This window comes from Tamandua tetradactyla, chromosome 2, assembly GCF_023851605.1.
Source record: "Tamandua tetradactyla isolate mTamTet1 chromosome 2, mTamTet1.pri, whole genome shotgun sequence".
Taxonomy (NCBI): domain Eukaryota; kingdom Metazoa; phylum Chordata; class Mammalia; order Pilosa; family Myrmecophagidae; genus Tamandua; species Tamandua tetradactyla.
The window spans coordinates 24,773,207-24,797,370 of NC_135328.1; the positions used below are offsets into that span (position 1 = coordinate 24,773,207).

Sequence of the window (24,164 nt, forward strand, 5' to 3'; positions counted from 1 at the left end):
ATGAGCACATGGATTGTTTCCATCTTTGGCAATTGTGAAAAGTACCACTGTGGACACTGGTGTGCAGTTGTCTGTTTGTGTCACTGCTTTCAGCTCTTCTGGATATATGCAGAGTGTTGGTATTGCCAGGTTGTAGGGCAACTTGATAACTTGATTTGTATTTATATCTTTTGCCTATTTTATGATTGAGTTGTTTTTTTTGTTGTTGAGTTGTATAATTTTTTAAATACACAGGATATCAAACCTTTATCCAATATGTGGTTTGCAAATATTTTCTCCCATTGAGTTGGTTGCCTCATCTTTTTGACAAAGTCCTTTGAGGCATAGAAGCTTTTGATTTTAAGGAGTTCTCATTTATCTATTTTTTCTTTCTTTGTGTTTTGGGTATAAAATTTAAGAAACTACCTCCTATTACTAGGTCTTGAAGATGTTTCCCTATATATATGTTTTTTGTATTTAATTTTTCTTTATTAGAGAAGTTGTAGGTTTAAAAAATGGTCATACAGCAAATAACAGTTTTCCATATACCCGCCCCCAGTTTAAGTTTTGCAGATAATTTTGAAGTAATAGTAAGATCACATTTGGGGACTATATTTTTTTTTTTTTTTTTTTTTTAGAGAGAGGGAGGAAGGGAAGGAAAGACAGAGAGAAGGAAGGAAGGATGGAAGGAAGGAAGAAAGGGAAACATCTTTAAACATTTTCTTGTTTTATTGTATTTTGTTTGTTTGCTTGTTTTTTACATGGGCTGGGGCCGGGAATCGAACCGAGGTCCTCCGGCATGGCAGGCAAGCACTTTGCCCGCTGAGCCACCGCGGCCCGCCCTGGGGACTATATTTTAGGGGTAAATAAATCTCAAAGCCATGGAGTTTGAATTTCTAGGGGATGCTCCTCCAAATAAAGACTTTTGTCACTGCTATATGAGAGTTTGGTTCAGCACAACTTGGCTGGAAACATCGTAGAAGATTGCATGGTCTGTCAAAGATTAGCTTGTTGGGAGGATCTCAGATTGGAAAAGAGGCAGAAAGGGAATGAAAATAATACAGAGTATTAAAAAATGCAATATTGTGCCAATTGGATTTATTTTAGAAATGAACCTGGATTTGAGAAAGATGGTTTGTGTGTTATATGTGATTTTTAAAATGCAATAAAATGCACAGATTTTAAATGTTCAATTTGATGTATTTTGATTATTGTATATACACACCTACAAACAAGATGTGGAATATTTGCATCACCTTGGAAAAGTTCCCTCATGGTCCTGTCCACTCAGCCCCAATTATCTTGGGGCTGCTGCTAGAATGCAATGCACCACAAGTGGATTGACTTTTACAAGTTACAAAGTAATTTATAGTTACAAGTTTACATTGTAAGACCATGAAAATGTCCAAATTAAAGCATCACCAAGATGCCTCCCCTCAAGAAAGGCCAATTGCATCTGGAGTTTCTCTATCACATGGGAAGACACATGGCAACATCTGCTGGCCCTTCTCTCCTGGGTTGGTTTCTAAAATGGCTCTCTCAGCTCCTCAGGTCCTTCTGCATCTCTAAATGTCTGTGTCTGTGCTTTTTCCAAAATATTTCCTTCTTAAAGGACTCCAGTAAGCTGATTAAGACCCACCTTGAATGGGTGGAGTCACATCTCCATGGAAAACAATCTAATCAAAAGATCCTACCCATCAGTAGGTCTGCCCCCTCAGGGGGGATTAAAATAATGTGGCTTTTCTGGGGTACATAACAGTTTCAAACCAGTGCGCAGTAGTTTTAATCTTTTATTGTGTAGTAGTTAGTCCATTCCACCTGCCGTTGGACATTTGTTTCCAGTTTTTCGTCATTCTGAATAAAATTTCTGTGAACAGTTATTTATAGATCTTTGTGTGGACATGTATTTTCATTCTTGTGGGTAAATATCTAGGAGTAGAATATCTGGGGCATAGGATAGAGGTGTGTTTACCTTTGTAACCAATTGCCAGTTTCCAAAGTGGTTGTACCATTTTACATTCTCAGCAGCAGTGCATGTGAGTTCCAGTTGTTCCATACCCTCATCAACATGTGCTATTGTCAGTATTTTTGGTTCTGGACATTTCAGTCAATGTAAAACATATCTCATTGTGATTTTTTAAAAAACTTTTTATTGTATAATATAACATATATACAAAGCAAAGAAAGAAATAAGTAATAATTTTCAAAGCACACTTCAACGATTGGTTACAGAAGGATCCCAGAGTTTGTCATTTCACTGCTGCTTGTGCTTTAGGGGTAAAGTTTAAGACGCTGCCTCCTATTACTAACTAGATCTTGACGGTGTTTCCTTGCATTTTCTTTGAGAAGTTTTATGATACTTGCTCTTATATTTCAGTCTTTAATCCATTTTGAATTAACTTTTGTATCAGGTGTAATGTAGGGTTCCTCTTTCATTCTTTTGGCTGTTGATATCCAATTTTCCTTTGTCCATTTATTGAAAAGACAGTTTGGTCCCAGTTCAGTGAATTTGGGGGACTTTTTGCAGATCAAATGTCCATAAATTTGGTGATCTGTCTCTGTATTCTAGATTCTGTTCCATTGGTTGATACTTCTATCTTTGTGTACTACCATGCTGTTTTGACCACTGTGGCATTATAGTAAGCTTTACAATCAGGAAGTGATAGTCTGCCTGCTTCATTCTTTTTTAGGATATTTTAGCTATATGAGGTCTCTTTTCCTTCCATATAAATTAGATAATCAGCTTTTCCAAGTGTTCAAAGTAGATTTTGGGATTCTGATTGGTAGTACATTGAGTCTGTAGATCAGTTTGGGTAGAATTAACATCTTCATACCATTCAATATTCCTGTTCATGAGCATGGAATGTCTTTCCATCCACTTATGTCATCTTTGATTTCTTTTATCAGTATTTTGTAGTTTTCTCTGTACATATCCTTGACATCCCTTGTCAAGCTTGTCCCTAGATAGTTGATTCTTTTGGTTGCTATTTTGAATGGATTTTTTCCCCTTAATTGCCTCCTGAATTAGGTCGTTACCTATGTATAAGAACATTATTGATTTTTGTAAATTAATATTGTATCCTTCCACTTTGCTGAATTTGCTTATTAGCTCAACTAGATTTGTCATAGAATTCTCAGGGTATTCCAAGTATAGCATCATGTAATCTACAAATATTGAAAGTTTTATTTCTTCCTTTCTTATTTAAATGCCTTTTATTTCTTTCTTCTGCCTGATCACTTTAGCTAGGACTTCTAGTATAATGTTGAATAGTAGTGGTGACAGTAGGCATCCTTGTCTTGTTTCCAATCTTAGGGGGAGTGCTTTCAGTCTCTTACTGTTGAGTATGCAGCTGACTATGGGTTTTTCGCATATATGCCCTTTACGATATTGAGGAAGTTTCCTTTGATTCTAATGTTTTGAAGTGTTTTTATCAGTAAAGGATGCTGAATTTTGTTGAATGCTTTTTCAGTGTCAGTTGAGATGATCGTGTGATTTTTTTCCCTTTCAACTTAAGTGTTGTATTACATTGATTGATTTTCTTATGTTGAACCACCCTTGCATTCCTGGTATAAACCCCACTTGGTTGTAATGTATAATTCTTCTAATGTGTTGTTGGATTCGATTTGCTAGTATTTTGTTGAGATTTTTTTTTTTTTTTTTTTTTAATACATGGGCAGGCACCCGGAATCAAACCCGGGTCCTCTGGCATGGCAGGCAAGTGTTCTTGCCTGCTGAGCCACCGTGGCCTGCCCTGTTGAGAATTTTTGCATCTGTGTTTGTAAGGAAGATTGGACTTAGTTTTCCTTTCTTGTAGCGTCTTTATCCAGTTTTGGTGTTAGAGTGATGTTCGCTTCATAAAATGAGTTGGTAGTGTTGCTTTTCCCTCAGTTTTTGGAAGAGTTTAAGCAGGAATGGTAGGTGTTAGTTCTTTTTGAAATGTTTGGTAGAATTCCCCTATGAAACTGTCTGGTCCTGGGCTTTTCTTTGTAGGAAGTTTTTTGATAGCAATTGAATCTCTTTACTTGTAATTGTGTTGAGATCTGTCTCTTCTCACGTTAGTGTAGGTAGTTCGTGTCTTCCTAAGAATTTATCTATTTCGTCTAAGTTATCTAGTTTGTTGGCTACAGTTGTTCATAGTATTATGGTTTTAAAAATATCTTCAGGAACCATGGTAATGACTCCCATCTCATTTCTGATTTTGTTTGTGTCTTCTCTCTTCTTTTCTTTGTCAGCCTACCTGAGGGTCCATCGATTTTATTGATTTTTTTTTTAGGAACCAACTTTTGGTTTTATTGTTTCTGTTGTTTTTTTGTTGTTATTCTCCAGTTTTTTTTATTTTTATTTTTACTTAAATCTTTGTTATTTCTCTTCATCTAATGGTATGGGATTAGTTTGCTGTTCTTTCTTTAATTTCTCCAGGTGAACAGTTAAGTCCTTGATTTTTGCTCATTCTTGTTTTTTAATATAGCATTTAGGGTAATAAATTTCCCTCTCACCACTACCTTTGCTGCACCCCATAAATTGTGATATGCACCCATGTTCATTTATTTCCAGATATTTACCAATTTCTTAGCAATTTCTCCCTTGATCACTGGTTGTGTAAAAGTACGATGTTCTTGAGCAGTGTTCCAGTAGCCTTGATTCTTGAACACTATTGTATAAAGGTATAACATTTACAGTGTGACTGTGTGTTATGAAAACCTTGTGTCTGATGCTCCTTTTATGCAGGGTATGGACAGATGAGTAAAAAAATATGGATAAAAGAATAAATAGATAACGGAAGAGACGAATGGTAAAATAAATTGGGGTAGATGGAAATACTAGTGGACCTTGTTGGTCCTGTGTCTGGTTGTTCTGTCTATAGTGTATAGTGGTAATATTGGAAGTCTCCTGCTATTATTGTTGAAATGGCTTTTGCTCCCTTCAGTTTTACCAGTTAGCCTCATGTTCTTTGGAGCTCCTTGATTGGGAGCATAAACATTTATAATTATTTCCTCTTGGTGAATTGTCCTTTTTATTAATATTTCGTGCCCTTCTTTGTCTCTTATGATGTCTTTACATTTAGCGTTTATTTTATCTGATATTAGTATAGCCAATCATGCTTTCTTTTGGAGAACATTTTTTTCCCATCCTTTCACTTTCAATCCACTGTGTACTTGGGTCTAATGTACATCTTTTGTAAATAGTATATAGATGCATTACATTTTTTAGTCCATTCTTCCAATCTGAATCTTTTTAAAATTATTAATTTTTTATTGCTGTATATTATGTTCTAGTTTTCTAGCTGCTGGAATGCAACACACCAGAGACGGATTGGCTTTTAATACAAGGGGATTTATTTTGTTGGTTCTTCAGAGGAAAGGCAGCTAACTTTCCACTGAGGTTCTTTCTTACGTGGAAGGCACAAGATGGTCTCTGCTGGTCTCTCCAGGCCCCTGGGTTCCAACAGCTTTCCCCGGGGTGACTTCTTTCTGCTTCTCCAAAGGCCTGGGCTGAGCTGCTAGTGCTGAGATGAGAAATGCTGAGCTGCTTAGGCTGTGCTATGTTGCCTTCTCTCATTTAAGCACCACGTAATTAAGTCAAACATCACTCATTGCAGCAGACACGCCTCTTAGCCGACTGTGGGTGTAATTAGCAACAGATGAGGTTCACGTACCATTGGCTTATGTCTGCAGCAACAGAACTAGGTATGCTCACCTGGCCAAGTTGACAACTGAATCTAACTATCACAATTATATATTCACAAATCATATAATCATCCAAAATGTTTTTTATATATATAATATATGGCAATAAAAAATAAATAATTTTAAAAAGATTCAGATTGGAAGAATGGACTGAAAAATGTAATGCATCTATATACTTTATAGTTGTGCATTTATCATCACAATCAACTTTTTTTTCTTTTTTGTGAAAACATTTATACATAAAAGCAATACATTTCAAAGCACATCACAACAGTTAGTTATAGAACAGATTTCAGAGTTCTGTATGGGTCACAGTTTCACAATTTTTGATTTTTCTAGTTGCTCTAAGACACTGGAGACTAAAACAAATATCATTATAATGATTCAGTAATCATACTCATTTGTTAAGCCCTACGTTCTCTGTTTAACTACACCATCACCTTTTATCTTTCTCCCACTCTTTAAGGGTATTTGGGCTATGCCCATCTTAACTTTTTCATGTTGAAAGGGGCTGTTGATAATGTGGAATAGGGGAGTGGAACTATTTGATCTTCTGGAGAGGATGGCTCCTCTGCATTTCAGGACCTATCTTATCCAGAGACCCCTCTGGATGTTGTAAGTTTTCTGGAAAGTTACCCTTGTACATGGGACCTTTGTAGAATCTTCTATAATAGCCTATGTGTTCTTTAGGATTGGCAACGGTTTTGGTTATGGTAGGTAGCAGTGTCTAACTGAAACTTGTGTAAGATTGACCTCCAGAGTAGCCTGTTGACTCTATTTGAACTCTCTCAGCCTCTGATGGCTTATTTGTTCCCTTCTTTTCCCCTTTTGGTCAGGACGGTATTGTTGATCCCACAGTGGCAGGGCCAGGCTTATCCCTGGGAGTCATATCCAATCTGTATCTTTTCAATTGGTGAGTTTAGTCCATCAACATTCAAAATGATTACTATAAAAGAAGTTCTTGAATTTACCGTCTTATCCTTTAGTTTTTGTTAGGTCTATGTATTCTTTCCCTCTTCTGCCTTTTTATCCTTTAAATGACCTTTCCTGGTATTCTTTTATTCTGTGCCCTCCTACAGATCTCCCTCTCCTATCTTTTTTCTTCACCTGACAGGATTCCCTTTAGTATTTCTTGTAGGGTAGGTCTCTCCTTGACTAGTTCTCTCAGTATTTGTCTTTGAAGATTTTACCTCTCCCTCAGTTTTGAAGGACAGCTTGGCAGGGAACAGAATTCTTGTACAGGATCTTAAATATATCATACCACTGCCTTATCACCTTCACAGGGCCTGTTGAGTACTTTGAACTCAGTCTTATGTGATTTCCCTTGTATGTAGTAGATTGATTTTCTTATGCTGCTTTCACAACTTTCTACTTGCCTTCAACATTTGATAGTCTGATTAGTATGCATCTTGGAATAGGCCTGTTTGGATTTATTCTATTTGGGGTTCATTTTTGGCTTCTTTGATTTGCATATTTATGTCTTTTATAAAGGTTAAGAAGTTTTCTCTGATTATACCTTCAACTAACCTTCCCAGTCCTTTTCTCTTCTTCTTTTTGGTACACCAATGATTCTTACATTTGTACACCTTTTGTTGTCCATCATTTTCATTGAGATCCAGTTCCATTTTTTTCCATCTTTCTTGCCATTATTTATTTTGTGTGCTGTAGTTCAATATTCTGTTTTCTAGCTCATTTATTCTTCCTTCCCACTTTTTTGAATCTGCTGTTGTGTGTCTCTAGTATATTTATTTGATCTACAGTATCTTTCATTTCTGTGAGATCTGTTATTTTGCTATTTAATCTTTTGAATTCTTCTTTATGCTTTTCTAGTGTCTTCTGATATCCTTTATAAATACCTTTATGTAGTGCCATATTTTGTTTCCCCTCTGGTGTTTTGATTTGATCATTTGGTTGGGCCATATTTGCCCGAATCTTTACTTGCTTTATGGTTTATGTGTACGAGGCATTTGATTATTTTAATAAGGTTAATTTGCAAGTTTGTTTTCTTCGCTTGTCTAAAAGCGTATTTACCTGGGTTTGCATTGAAGTTTCCATTTTACACTTGATTTGTCAGTAATTCATCGCCAAGCCAAGGCCTGGATCTCATGTAGGGGATGCAATTCTACTTGAGGGTCTGTTAAAAACTAGGCAGGGGTACACAGGTAGTTCAGTGGCATAACACCTGCCTACCACACAGGAGACCTGGGCTTGACCCCTGGCCCATGCACTCACACCCCCCAAAAAACATCTCAGCAGTGTAGACTCCAAAGCCAGAATGCAACACCGCAAGATATATTGGGAATGGACTGAGACTGGTGCCCTCAGAAGAGAAAGGAAAAAAAATAGAATTTTAATATAAATAAAAATTAAAAAAAAAAGTTAGGCAGATATGGAATTTGCCAGACTATACTTACTGCATCTTCCCAGCAGATGGCACTCTTGAGCCACCTTCTCCTCTCAGGCCCACAGGCATGCCCCTCACAGTGGGCACCCAGGCATGTCCCTGGGATCACCCCAGGGGCTCTGGCTGTGGAGTTATGCTGGGAGGTCCCCCCAGCTACCTCCTTGGGCAAGTTGGAGTGGAGAGATATTCTGCTTCCTCAAATCTGTACTTACCTGTGCACTGCCACCCACCCCCTGTGGGGACACAGCTGAACAGACTCACCCTGCTCTCCCCATCCCAGTCCCTTGCCTCTCTCTACCAGGACCTCTCTATGAAATCATTATAATGAGTTTTTAACTCATGTTAAAGGTAGTCTCAATTTAGGTAATGAAATGGAATAATTTGTATTTTTTGCTGTTGTTTCTTTGAGTATTTTACTTGAACACTACAGTTAAAGTGAAACTAAGTTTCCCTTTCTTAATCTAATGTTCAGTAATATCAGACATTTTTATTTTATTAAAAATATATTTCACATTGACTATTTAAGTATATGTACTTATTTTCTCCCAGTACCTGACTTCTTGGAAATCAGTTATATATTTAGAAAGATTAGTGTATAGAGACTTGCAAACTGTCGAATGAACATGTAAATTTTTTAAGCCATATGTCATTTTCAAAAAGTCTTTTACTGTTCTAAGGTAATTTCTTTTTCTCAAACTCTTTAATTATCAACTAATTTTTTTATTTGATATATTTTGTATTTTTCCTTTAGATTGCTAATAGATGATTTAATTCAGGGTGACTTTTTCATATTTGGGTTAGGGGGTGACAAGATTAATGGATCTTTCCATTCACTTAAGGAATTACATTTACATTTTAAGATACACATATATATAAGGATAATTATAATTTGAGTATAATATAATAAATTTTATTTTATATAAGGAAGTAATGTAGGAAGAGCTATGTTGAGACATAGAGAGCAGATGTTTCAATTGTACGGAACCCAGCAGAGCTTAGTCTGAACTGAGAAGATTAAATAAAACCAAACTCCCAAAATCTATGAATAAGATAGCATTTGAGTGGGACCTTGAAGAATAGGAAGAATTGGTACATGGAAATGAGGAAGAAAGGGTGGTTTGGGCTGAACAAACCATTGCATCTTGAATTGCTGTCTGAAGCAGTATTTTGTCAAACAGATTTTTTTTTTTTTTAGCTTTTAGAAGGGGGAATTTAATGAGTTGCTAGCTTACAGTTCTAAGGCCGAGAATATGTCCCAATTAAAACATGTCTATAGAAGTGTCCAGTTTAAGACATCCGGGGAAAGATACCCTGGTTCAAGAAGGCCAACGACATTAAACGTTTCTCTCTCAGTTGGAAGGGCACATGGTGAACGTGGTGGCATCTGCTGGCTTTCTCATGGCTCTACCAAAAAAGGGCTCTCTCTAAAATGTTGCCTCTTTTAAAGGATTCCAGCAAGCAACTCCACCTTCAGTGGGTAGAGACACACCTCCATGGAGATCATCTAATCAAAAGTTACCACCCACAATTGGGTGGGTCACATCTTCATGGAAACAATCAAAATGCTCCTACCCAGTCATATTGAATGAGGGTCAAAAGGCATGGCTTTTCTGGGATCCACCACAGATTCAGACTGGCACATTCCACTCTTTGGAGCCCAAAAAGACATGCTCTTTCCAAATGCACAATATATTCATTCCATAACAATATCAGAAAACCTTAAACTTTTCAATAGCAATACAAATGAAGTACCAAATTAGAGACAGTATAAAATCTCATCAAGTTAGTTATAGGCATGGTCTATCCTAAGGCAAAATTCTCTCCATTTGCTCTGGACCTTTGAAAACTCATAATAAGTTATTTGTTGCCAACATACAAAGGAGGAACAGTCATAGGATACATATACACATTTCCTTAGGGAGTAAGGAACACAGGGATCACCGGACCCATAAAATTTTGAAAACCTTCAGGGCAAAGTCCATTAGATTTCGAAGTCTGAGAGTCATTTATCCTCAGGGCTTTAGAAAGCAGCAGTCCCACCCTTTCCAAGGGTCTACACAGAGGCCTTCTTCTCTCCTAATACAACCTTGAAGGACATTGGGGAGACCACCTTTTTCTCGGCTCTATCCTCTCCAAGCATTGGGGTTGCACCCGGGGTCTCTGCCATCTGCGGTTCACACATCTCTGGTTCAACTCCTCCATGTGGTGGCAGCCAGGCTCTCCCCAAACCCCAAGGAATGTGCTTCACCTTCTCCAAGGCCTGAGGCGGCATGACTCTTCCACTACAATGAGGTGGAAGGCCCATTCTCTGCCTTTGGGGCAAACTCACCCTCTCCATGGGTTTGGGTGGGTCCGCTCTCCTGCCTGAGGCTTCTTGATTTCAGACTTCAGTCTCCATGGTTTTTGGCAAACAGATTTGATATTCCATGAATACTTTTAGGGACTCTAACTTTATGAATCATGAGCTGCAATAAGATTCATAACTCCTTTTAAAATGATACGATATTTTTTTGGTGCAATGTATTCCATAACACCCCATTAGAAAGAAGATAAGTTCTGGTTTAAGTGTAAAATTGTCTATCTGGGAGTTTTTAGGAATGGGGAGAAAAAAAGTAGCATGTTTTCTGCTAAGTACTTTTGAACAGATGCTTACAACAAATTCACCTTAGGGGGGGTGAATTATTCTTAAGCTAATATCACTATTTAATTGGTTATATACTAAACTTTACTCAACTAAATTAAAGAGTAAGCTTCATGTTCTTCAGCTGTACAAAAATATGTTTTCTATTAATACAAATTTGCCTTCTTAGGGTTATGACCTATATCTGTATGGGTTGATGCTTCGGTGTTTACATCAGGAAGATAGTTAGTGGAGGTCCAAGTACAGCCCTCATTCAGCTACCAAGGGTCTTTTTCTAATTCCTTTACTCAGAGGATAAAGACACCATATAGTTACAGAGGTCCTTACTCTAGAAGTAATTATCCAATATGCTTAATTTTATTAGTGGATACAGCACCTAGCTTCTAGAACAATGTAGGCACCAAGTAGAAGCTTAGTAGATACTTTTTGTATGTGTAAAGTATTTAAAGTTCAAAATTTATGCTTCTCTCTGATCATGTTTTTTGGCAGATTATATATTTGTTTTATGTGATTAAAAAAATATCAACTCTGTCAAATCTGTGCTCTTCTGGAAGTCAAATTCCATATTTATATGGATAATTCCATTTGTTGTATTTTACCAAATTGTTATTGTTGATATGCTGGATTTTTATTTCTGTTCTTTTGATTTCATTCATATATTAAAATATTTAAATTTTAATTTCAGGTATATTACATTTTTTTGCCCATGTGACCTAGTTTGCCAGGGCTATTCTTTCCTACCTGTTCAACTCTTGGCTGCAGGAATGAAGGAAGTGACCAGAACTTGGAAAATAGTAGGTGGAGTCACCCATGCTAGTAGCTATTACAAAAATGGCTGGATAGTCATGATAGCTGTTGGATGGGCCCGAGGTAATATTAACAATATGTATTCATAAGTATTCTCTTATTGATGTATCACAACTAATGAACAATTCTCTAGTTACATTAATGAAGATCACATACTTTAATAACAGAATCATTTTGGAAAGCAAATCCTTGTTTCTGTTGACTAGTAAAGTTAATTCAGAACTTACTTTTCTTTGTCATCAGTCATTATTTTGAGCCTGAGTATCTTAAGATACAAAATTTTTATGATCGGTTTGATTAGAAACCATAGAACCAGAGGATTCAGAGTTAATTAAGGTGTAGTGCCACAATAAATGTAACAAGTTTATATAAGAAATTATGTGGTACATGTAGATAAAACTCATTGCTGTATATTTTCTGTGTTATTTTCTCATTCTGAATAACTTAAAAATCATAGATATGGAGGATTATGGATTTATATTCACACTGTATTACTTAGCTTCATTATTGAGTTGTTCTGTATGTGGGAATTGAATGCATTTTTCTAACATCATGTTAGGGAGACAAAATGTACTGCACCTAAAACTGATCACATCAGGGAATGACATGACAAGGCAGGTGGGTGTGTTTCAGGTCTGAAACAAACCTTTAGCCAGATCTCTGTGCCTGAGGCCTCAATCTTAAATCTTAATTACAGTACAATGAACAGTTACCATGCTGGTGAAGGGGAAGAATTTTATGGTTGTCTCAGTACCACAAATACATAAGGCAACTTTTATCGTCCTCCCAAGAAAGTGTATTTTGGATATCTTTTTAAAATTTAAAATCAAGAGATAGAATTATGACTCCACTGCTGTTATTTTCTTGAGAAAATTTGGCTAACTATTCTTGTTTTTATTTTTCTATTTTTAGGTGCAGGTGGTACCATTGTAACAAATTTTGAACAGTTGGTAAAAGGAAGTTGGAAACCGGAAACTGAAGAATGGTTGAAATTGTCTTAGTAAGTTGGTGTAAACTATACTGAGACCCTGCTTTTTATCAACATAGATCTTACCAGATTTCTTTTAAGAATATTTTCGGGACTTTAAATGGAGGAAGTATAGCTGCTAAAATAAATAGTAATAATAACTGGGCAGAGAACCAGCAAACTTATGCTTTGAAAAAGTTTGCTATCTCAAATGTAGTTTTTTTTTTTACATGGTCAGGCACCAGGAAGTGAACCCAGGTCTCTGGCATGGCAGGCAAGAATTCTGCCATTAAGCCACCATCGCACCCCCCATAAATGTAGTTTTTTTTTTTTTTTTTATTAACGGAAAGAAAGTAAAAAAGAAAAAAAAAAGAAATTAACGCAACATTTAGAAATCATACCGTTCTACATATGCACTCAGTAATTCTTAACATCATCACATAGATGCATGATCATCGTTTCTTAGTACATTTGCATCGGTTTAGAGGAACTAGCAACACAACAGAAAAAGATATAAAATGTTAATATAGAGAAAAGAAATAAAAGTAGTAATAATAGTAAAAAACAACAAAAAAAACCCCTATAGCTCAGATGCAGCTTCATTCAGTGTTTTAACATGATTACTTTACAATTAGGTATTATTGTGCTGTCCATTTTTGAGTTTTTGTATCTAGTCCTGTTGCACAGTCTGTATCCCTTCCGCTCCAATTACCCATTATCTTACCCTGTTTCTAACTCCTGCTGGACTCTGTTACCAATGACATATTTCAAGTTTATTCTCGAATGTCCGTTCACATCAGTGGGACCATACAGTATTTGTCCTTTAGTTTTTGGCTGGACTCACTCAGCATAATATTCTCTAGGTCCATCCATGTTATTACATGTTTCATAAGTTTATCTTGTCTTAAAGCTGCATAATGTTCCATCGTATGTATATACCACAGTTTATTTAGCCATTCTTCTGTTGATGGACATTTTGGCTGTTTCCATCTCTTTGCAATTGTAAATAACGCTGCTATAAACATTGGTGTGCAAATGTCCATTTGTGTCTTTGCCCTTAAGTCCTTTGAGTAGATACCTAGCAATGGTATTGCTGGGTAAATGTAGTTTTAAAACAAACAGTGATTCCCTTTTCTGTGGGTCCTACCCTTCAGAAAACAACATGAAAACCTCTGGGTGGTTGTGGGATTATGGGAAGAGTATGTCTGTGAAGAGAGACTACATAGGAACAGACTTCTCTTGATACAGATGACTCAGTTGCAAGCTCTTGGTATTTTCATTAATGACTATGCTGTGTAATAATGACTAGAACTATGTATATTTTTGGTTTCACATAGTTCTAGTAGTAAAATGTCAAATTTATGGAGACAAATCAATATATTATGATGAAGCCCTGTGGGTTGCTTTAAAAAAAAATAACAATTGAGCTTAATTACATATAAAAATAAAAAAAAGAGTAGAGAAAATAACCCACTCTATCCATGTGAGATGGAATCTCTCTTTTGTGTTCATTTAAGAGAGCCTAATTGTTAGGTACTTTCTAAAGACACTGATTCAATCTTAAATAAGTTACTATGTATCCCTGATACATCTGACGATGAAATGAGTGATAAAGTTAATATTTCCACAGTTCAAGAAAGGAAAGTCTTAGGGTCTAGAGACCATAATAAGCAGGGTAAGGAAAGACTTTATGTGAAATTAAACTCTCAGTAGACTGCATTCAAAATGAAGGTGAAAAAGAGTATGAATGATGAAGTATATTCATGCTGTTTGAGTGAGCCAACAAATTCCAGGGTATTTAACTTGGAAAGTACCCCTTAAAGCTCAGATGAGTTACTTTAGAAATTTAGAAATGGAACGAAGGAGGATTTGATGGGTAATGTTATAAGTAAGATATTAGAGAGTAAGAGAAAATTTCTTGTTGGCTTTTTGTGTCTGCTTTTGAGAAGTATTTGTACATATTTTGGCTACTATTTTATTGTGACCTTTGCCTTATTACTGAATTGGAAAGATTTTTTATATATTCTGGATACCAATCTTTGTCAACTGTATGTGTTACAAATATTTTCTCACATTATTTGACTTAACTTCATTTTATGAATGTTTTGTGAAAGCACAAATTTTATGAATGTTTTGTAAAAGCACAAGTTTTTATACCTTTATGTTCTAAGAAATCTTTATCTTCACCAAAATTCTTCAGCTTTTACCTTTGTTTTCTTTAGGAAGTTTTCTGTTTTTAGCTTTTACAGTTAGGTCTGTGATCCATTTCAAGCTAATTTTTGTGTATGGTATGATGTAACATTTGTTGTTTATTTTTCCCTTATTAATACCCAGTTTTTCTTGAAAAGAGTTTCCTTTCTCATTGAAACTTGAAATTCTCATTCCTTTTTACAGTTTTTGGTAATCTGTTAACCATACATGTTGAAGTCTATTTCTGGCCTCTGTAGTTTGTTTGATTAATCTAAATGTTTGTCTTAATGCTAATACCATACTATTTTGGTTATTGTAAATTTATAGTAGGTCTTGAAATCAGGTAGTGTTAGTCCTCCAGTTTTGTTCTTTGTTTTATTCTTTGCTTTGCTTTGGCTATTCTAGGTCTTTTGCATTTTCAAGTTTTAAAATCAGCTTATAAATCTCTATAAAAAGCCTGCCAAGAATTTTGGTTGGGATTGTATTTTATCTCTGTATTAATTTAGGGATAATTGAAAACTTTGCGATATCAGGTCTCCCAAGTATGAACATTGGATATATCTTTAGGTCTTTTAAAATTTCTCTCAGTAGTATTTTGTAGTTTTCATTGTAGCTGTCTTGTGTATATTTTGTTAAATTCATTCTGAGATATTTTATGGGTTTTTTTGACACCATTGTTAATAGAATTTTTAAAAAATTTATTTTCTGATTACTGCTACAAGAATACAATTAGTTTTTATATATGTTAACCTTGTACTGTTCTACAAGTTTGGCAATCATATCATCTGCAAATAGAGACTTTATTTCTAAATATTTGGCAGTTTTCTACAGATTTCTTATAGTCAGAGATGTACTGTATGTAATTTTTGGTCCTTTAAAATTTTTTTTAGGCTTGTTTTACAGCCTAGCATATGGTTATCTTGGTGAATGTACCATTTGCACTTGAAAAGAATATATTGTGCAAGTCATGGTGATCGATGATTTTTGCATCATTTATGTCTCTGCTGATTTTTTTTTTTTTTTTGTCCTATCATTTACTGAGAGGGGGTATTAAAATACTCAGCTGTGATTCTGGGATTGTCTTTTTCTCTCTTTAATTTTGCACATGTATTTCAAGGCTTTCTTATTTATTATTTTATGTCTTCCTGATGATTGTGTTACTATTATGAAATCATGCTTTTATCTCTGGCAATATTCTTTACCTTGAAGCTTTCAAACTTTCATATGCTTGCGGTTTGCATGGTGTAATTTTTTAGCCATCCACTTACTGTTCAACTATCTGTGTCTTTACATTTAAAGTATTCCTGGTAGACAGCATGTAGTTGGGCCTTGCATTTTTATCCATGCTGACAGCAGTCTCTCTCTTTTTTTTTTTTTTTTTTTACGTGGGCGGACACCAGGAATCAAACACAGGTCTCTGGCATGGCAAGAAAGAACTCTACCTGCTGAGCCACTGTGGCCCCACCCTGACAGTCTCCTTTTAAACATATTTATTTTATTGTCATTTTTTCCTGTAGTAAAAAAAATAACATAAAATTTGCCATTTTTAAGTGAAGAGTTCAGTGGGGTTAATTACATTCAAAGTGTTATGCAACCGTCACCATCACCACTATTTCCACACTTTTTTTTATCGCCCCAAACAAACTCAGTACTCATTAAGCAACAATTCCCTATTTCTCCTATTCCCAGCCTCTGGTAGCCTCTATTTTACTTTAAACTCATACATTGAATGTTATTTTTAGGTAGTTTTTAAATTCTATGGTTTCTTTTGGATTGAAAAAAATTCCTCTTTTCTACGATACTCTGATGTTTTCATTCATTACAATCATTTTTCTTATTTTCTTGTTGAGCATAGTTACAATAGCTGGCTTAAAGTCCTTTCTACTATTTCCAACATCTGTAACTTTTTGTAAGTTTTTAAATTGGTATCTATTGATTGTCTTTTTCTCTTGGGAATAGGTTATTTTTTTTTGGTTCTTTGTATATTGTATAATTTTGGATTATATCCAGGATTATGTGAATGTTAAATTTATATTTCTTTGAAAATTTGGTTAGGGTCACACTGAAATTTCTTTCTTGCCTGCAGTGGGTGACAACTCAAATCTTTCATTCTTTTTGCTTTAGCTACAGTCTTTAAATCTACTCCATATATGCATGGTTCTGGTTCAGCTAGAAACTTGGTAAAACTTTATACATAAAATTTAGGGCTCCTATTCCTTGCTTCTCTCTTTTCTGAGATTCCTCCCTCAATTTTTCACTGCTGTGAAATGCATATATAAGCACACACTGAAATACAACAAAATGCAGCAAAATAGCTTAAGAACAGTTTTATTTATATTTATACAAACTGTATTTCCATGTAACTTTACCTAGGAATAAAGAAGAAAAACAAAACAAAGCCATTGGACCCAAAGTACTTTTTATACTTTATGATTTTGAAGTTTAAAAGTAGCCTTAAAAATTAAATTAGGATTTTTAAAAACATTGGCAACAGACAAAATAATTCATTTTATTGTGCTAAACATAATATTGTAATTGTTCACCCTCAAATGATTATTTTTGTGAACATTTAATTATACTAATAATGACTTAGCCTTTGTTGTAACTATAGGCTATAGTTAGAGGTATATAACACTCTAAATTTTAAAAATGAAGTTTGAGGCTTTAAGATCAATAGTCCTGAAACTAATTGGGTTAAAAGAGTTTTTGCTGCTCTCTGGAACTGGTTACACTTAATAAAGAACGAGGAATAGTAAAGTAGTAAAATAGTAAAGTACCTTTCACACTTTTTGAGGGGTTATGGTATGCAAAGCATTATAATTTCAGTCCTTAATATTAGAAACATTTAATTGCTCAGTTTCATCTTAAAATTTGAACTTAGAGTCCATTTAATTTTGCTTAGTTAACCACATATTATTTTAGGATTATTGATATTAACTACTCATTGGGAATTTTTGAAGATTACCAATGTGACTTCAGTTCATTGTTTTTAAATGTCTAGTCCTACCAAAACAGTCAAACCCTCCTCCTGTAAAGGAAAAATAGCACTGTCCTGGACAATGTTGAGCAGCTAAGGATGACTTTATTTAGGGGCTGCTGTTGCAGGGGAGTGAGAGTAGAACTCAGTTATACCAAAACAAACGACAGCAGACTTTCAAAACAAAGGATGCTTTTTAGGGGCTGGGAGTGGATTGGAGGGAAAGCACGGGAAGATAGTAATGAGGGTTGACCATTGAAATGATTCCGTGATTTACTGAGGTTGCAATTAAGACAAACTGAGTTCAGATTTTTTTCTTTGTTATAGTTATTCCAACTGGAGTCTGTATGGGCTGGGAGGGAGGAAGAGGGAGATCAGAAACGACCTGGCTAAGAACCTCTGAGGCATCTGGATGGTGCAGGGGTGAAGGTGAGAAGGAGGTCAGGGGCTTGGAGTTACGGAGAAGTCTGTCTAAAGTGTAGGCAAAGTAAAGAGAAGTTAAGGCAATATTGTTCATTCCCACCCATAATAACTTTTTAAGTTTTTTTTCCTCTCCTTTGAATCTTAGAAAAGTAAATTTATGTATTATGAAATTGTTGAAAAGTGCCAACATAAAAGAAAAATAATACATAATTTACTGCCTAGTCATAATTTTGTTAATACTGTCAATATTTTGGTATGTTTCTTTCTAGATGGTTTTTTTCTGTATAAATATATTTTCACATAAATGTGTAGGCTGAACAATGTTCCCTAATGATATCAGGTCCTAATCCCTGAAACCTGTAATTGTCATATCTTTTTTTTTTTTTAAGAGAGAGGGAGGAAAGGAAGGAAAGACAGAGAAGGAAGGAAGGATGGAAGGAAGGGAAACATTTTTAAACATTTTCTTGTTTTTATTATATTTTGTTTGTTTGTTTGTTTTTACATGGGCTGGGGCCGGGAATCGAACCGGGGTCCTCCGGCACGGCAGGCAAGCACTCTTGCCCGCTGAGCCACCGCGGCCCGCCCTAATTGTCATATCTTATATGGAGACAGTGTCTTTGCAGATGTGATTAATTTAAGAGCCTTGAGATGGACGATTATTCCGGATTATTTTGACAGGCTCTAAATGCAATCATATGTATCCTTATAAGAGAAAGGCTAAAAGAAATTTGGCTACAGATAGAGGAGGAGATGGCAATGTAAGCACAGATAGATGAAAGAGGCAAGGAATGGATTCTCTCCTAGAACCTCCAGAGAGAGCATGGCCTTGCTGACACCTTCATTTTGATTTAGTGATAATGATTTCGGACTTCTGGTTTTCACACTGTCAGAGGATACATTTCTGTTGTTCTAAGCTACCAAGTTTTTGGTAATTTGTTGCAACAGCCACAGGATACTAATACAGATGTAAAAATGTAGAAATGGCTTTAGAATTGAATTATGGTGTATACTGGAAGAATTTTGAGGTGCATGATAGAAAAAGTCTAAATTGCCTTAAAGAAACAATTGGTAGAAATATGGGTGTTTAATGGCATCTCTGGTAAGGGCTTAGCAGAAATATGAGGAACATGTTATTGGAAACTGAAGGTAAGGTGATCCTTGTTATATAGTAACAGAAAGTTTAGCTGAATTGCATCATACAGTTATTAAAACTCACATTTTAAATGAACCCCTATTGCCAACATTAGCTAGTAATAATCAAATAAATATCTTATTTTTCACATTGTACAATGGCGTATAGAGTTTATTTTATATTTTGCAAATGTGGCATTCTAAGAGTTTATTATTTTCTTGTCTTTTCTAGTTTCCAAGAGTCAGTGATCTATTACAAGATACACTTTATGTATATGGCAAATACATGATGTGAAAGAAATGCTTCCAGATTAGTATCTTATTTATAACTCTTTTTTTTTTTTTTTAATCAGGGGAGGTCATTTTATTATAGTTTTTCCCCTAAGGAGATGAATTTAAAAGGCTCAACTTTTTTCTTCTGTGTAAATACTACTAGATCGGAAAGTAATTTATAATGAATAACATTAATACATGACATCTAATACATGAGAGAACTTTGAAGTTAATAGAGATTAATTTTGTGATAAGTCCTAGTAAAGCTAAATATAGTTGAAAGTATAGGAAGAACTTGAAAATACTCTTAAGCATATGCACTGGATATTTTCTTTTATCTTATTTGGAAATCTCATTAATATAAAGATCTCTCTGATTGTCCCATTTTTCTTTAGGCTGCAGTTTCAAGATAAATGTAAAGTGTTCCTTGGTGTCAGTTTCAAATGGTTATGTATATAGTATTGTCTTCAAGCCATGCATTTACAGATAATCATCTTCAAGATAATCTATGCATAACACTCTACCTTGAGATACTCACAACCCCCTTATATCTCAAATAAAGAAGTAAAAGTTGGTAAATCATTATTTTTGTGTTTTTTAAAAGCATTTTTAAATATCCATAGCTTATTGAAGAATTAAAAATAACTATTACAACCAAGAAGTGCCACTTGATGATAGAACCTTAACTGCACCCATTTAGTACCTTGATTTTTTTTCTTCTCCATGTCTAAGAATACTTACTCTAACTCAGATGTAAGAACCCATTCTTTATTATTAACAATACTAATATCCTATGAGTATTCCTTTTTTATATGATTAACAGCCTATTAATTATAATTTCATATAAAGCACATAAATTCTAGCTAGAATCTGAGGAGGCTGCATGGCATAGTTGCTATTAATGCTAATGCTGGGGTAAGACTCTCTGAGTTCCAGCCCCATATCTATCAGTTACTAGGATCTAACCTCAGGCAAGTTTTTTTTCCACCTCTATCTTGGTTCCATGTATTGGAAATTGAGATAAAAATAGAAGCTGTTATGATAATCAAATACATTAATATTTGTAAAGGTCTAGAATAGAGCTCGGCACATAGTAATTGCTATATAAGAGCTTATAAATTAATTAAATTACAAAGAAATGGAGACCAAAATCTGTTTGTTTCAATTGTGATTTTTTTTCATAGTGACTGAATGAGAAGGAAGCCCTTTGCTAATTAAGAACTGAGGAAAATCAAAGCCTTAGCATAAAGAACATCCATTGTTGCCTGAGGTTAGATCCTAGTCTAAACTTGCCTGAGGTTAGATCCTAGTAAGTGATAGATATGGGGCTGGAACTCAGAGAGTCTTACCCCAGCATTAGCATTAATAGCAACTATGCCATGCAGCCTCCTCAGATTCTAGCTATAATTTCTTATGTGCTTTATATGAAATTATAATTAATAGGCTGTTAATCATATAAAAAAGGAATACTCTTAGGATATTAGTATTGTTAATAATAAAGAATGGATTCTTACATCTGAGTCAGAATAAGTATTCTTAGACATGGAGAATATCTTAAATCTACATGTAACTTGGGTCTCTGTTTTGCTGTATGGTAGAATATGCTAAAAATAACTGCTTAACAACGCATACTTTTATTCACACAATTCAGAAGTGAACATTTCAGGACTGATATGACTGTAGCCTTCAATGACCCAGGCTCAGTCTAGTTTTCTGATTCACCGTTCTAAGGTGGAACTCTGATTCTCGTTGTCAAAGATGGCTACTGGAATACCATCCATCTCATTTACCATTTGGGTGGCAAATCTAAAGGAAGGAAAGGAGAAGAAGAAGGGTGTCCCTCTCATCTTAAGAAGGCTTCTTGAAACTGCCACCAACACTTCTGCTCAGATTACATTGGCCAAAACGTACATGTTTCCTATCTGTAAAAGAGACTGAGGTCACTTTTTGCAGGGTGGTAATATGATTCACCAAACACATGGGTTGCTTTTGTTAGCAGAATGGATGGATGGGAAACACAGATTTTTTAATTTTAATAAGTGTATAAAAAATAAGTTTGGCAGTTTATAAACAGTGGGTTCATTTGTACAGTTTAAGTCCTGCTTTTTTTTTTTTTTTTTTTTTGGCATTGGCAGGCTCTGGAAATTGAACCTGGGTCTCTGGCATGGCAGGTGAGAATTCTGCCACTTGAGTCACCATTGCCTGCCCTAAAGTCCTGTTTTTAAGCTGAATTTTATATTTTATCTGATTTTCAACCTTCCTAATTATTCTCTCTCCCTTTTTTTTTTAATTTAATGAAACCAAGAATACACTTAGACCCACCACCAACAATGGATATCTTAGTTAGCTTAATCATAGACATATTTAAATAAAGTATCCGTATAATCATTGTAAAGCCTGTTTGTACAGTAAGTTTCATAAACCAATTCAAAATTAAGGCATCAAGGAAAAAAATTACATATTCAAATAGCAAAGTTCTTAAATTGAGTATTTAGATACCATTTGATCATCTGTCAAAACTGTGAATGTTCTAAAAATATCAGGTAGAAAGTTCTTAAAATATTTGCACTGCTTTAGTAATAACCTATGTTACTGAATATTTTCCTGAATTCAGGAAAATAAGATTATATAAATATTTTCACAATTAACGTATGGAAATTCTAACCACCTAAAATGGATATCTTAGCTTATCCATAGGCATATTAAAAAAAATCTGAATAATCATCATAAATCCTGTTTGCACAATGTTTCATAAACCAATTTAAAATTAAAGCAAGGGACTTCCGGAGAAGATGGCGGCTTAGTAAGACGCGCGGGTCTTAGATCCTCCTCCAGAAAAGCAACTAAAGAAACAGAAACAATACGAAACAGCTCCCGGAGTCACGACAGAGACCAAAAAAGACAGTGTACCCCATTCTGGAACGGCTGAACGGGTAGGGAGAATCCACTGCTGTGAGATACCCGAGGGGTGCACGTTTTCCCGGCTGGGGTGGCTGGCGTCTGGGGTCCCCTCCACGCACGTGGCTCCCCGGTCTGACTGGGAACATTGGATAGCGGGGCCCTCCCGTCACGCTTGGCGTCTCGGGCCAGCTGGGCAATTTGGACCAGCACTCCCCCAAGCCACGGCCAGCGACCCCCGCCTCCACGCGCGGTTTCCCGGGCCGACTGCCCCGCAGACAAACGACCGCCACGAGCGCCACCTACTGGGCAGGAAAAGAAAAACAGAGCCCAGAGATTCCACAGAAAAACCTTTCAACCAGCTGGGTCCCACACCCAGGGAGATCTGATCAAATGCCCAGACACCAGCAGAAAATAATGGATGACGCTCGGAAAATTGAAGATATGGCCCAATCAAAGGAACAAACCAATAGTTCAAATGAGATACAGGAGCTGAGACAACTAATGCTGAATATACGAACAGAAATGGAAAAACTCTTCAAAAACCAAATCAATAAATTGAGGGAGGACATGAAGAAGATATGGGCTGAACAAAAAGAAGAAATAGAAAATCTGAAAAAACAAATCACAGAACTTGTGGGAGTGAAGGACAAAGAAGAAAAAATGGAAAAAACAATGGATACCTACAATGGTAGAACTAAAGAGACAGAAGCTACAATTAGTGAACTGGAGGATGGAACAACTGAATTCCAAAAAGAAACAGAAACTATAGGGAAAAGAATGGAAAAACTTGAGCAGGGAATCAGGGAACTGAAGGACAATATGAAGCGCACAAATATACGTGTTGTGGGTGTCCCAGAAGGAGAAGAGAAGGGAAAAGGAGGAGAAAAACTAATGGAAGAAATTATCACTGAAAATTTCCCAACTCTTATGAAAGACCTAAATATACAGATCCAAGAAGTGCAGCGCACCCCAAAGAGAATAGACCCAAATAGGCGTTCTCCAAGACATTTACTAGTTAGAATGTCAGAGGTCAAAGAGAAAGAGAGGATCTTGAAAGCAGCAAGAGAAAAACAATCTGTCACATACAAGGGAAACCCAATAAGACTATGTGTAGATTTCTCAGCAGAAACCATGGAAGCTAGAAGACAGTGGGATGATATATTTAAATCACTAAAAGAGAAAAACTGCCAACCAAGACTCCTATATCCAGCAAAATTGTCCTTCAAAAATGAAGGAGAAATTAAAACATTTATAGACAAAAAGTCACTGAGAGAATTTGTGACCAAGAGACCAGCTCTGCAAGAAATACTAAAGGGAGCACTAGAGTCAGATACGAAAAGACAGAAGAGAGAGGTATGGAGTAAAGTGTAGAAAGAAGGAAAATCAGATATGATATATATAATACAAAAGCCAAAATGGTAGAGGAAAATATTATCCAAACAGTAATAACACTAAAAGTTAATGGACTGAATTTCCCAATCAAAAGACATAGAATGGCAGAATGGATTACGACCCAGCAATACCACTGCTAGGTATCTACTCAAAGGACTTAAGGGCAAAGACACAGACGGACATTTGCACACCAGTGTTTATAGCAGCATTATCTACAACTTCAAAGAGATGGAAATAGCCAAAATGCCCATCAACAGACGAGTGGCTAAACAAACTGTGGCGTATACCTACGATGGAATATTATGCAGCTTTAAGACAGACTAAACTTATGAAGCATGTAATAACATAGATGGACCTAGAGAACATTATGCTGAGTGAGTCTAGCCCAAAA

The 24,164-nt window shown here is 35.6% G+C and overlaps 1 protein-coding gene across 6 annotated transcripts in view; it reads left to right on the top strand.

Annotated features, from left to right (window-relative positions):
• The window catches only part of TMEM38B (transmembrane protein 38B), a 92,963-nt gene that overhangs the window by 42,356 nt on the left and 26,443 nt on the right, over window positions 1-24,164 (top strand). For all 6 annotated transcript variants that reach the window (XR_013167905.1, XR_013167904.1, XM_077141082.1 and 3 more), the window contains exons 3-4: window positions 11,398-11,582; window positions 12,432-12,519. Coding sequence is in view for 4 of the 6 variants with exons in the window: in XM_077141082.1 (XP_076997197.1) it covers window positions 11,398-11,582; window positions 12,432-12,519 (273 nt within the window). In the remaining 2 variants the exon portion in view is untranslated. The remainder of the gene's footprint in view (window positions 1-11,397; window positions 11,583-12,431; window positions 12,520-24,164) is intronic.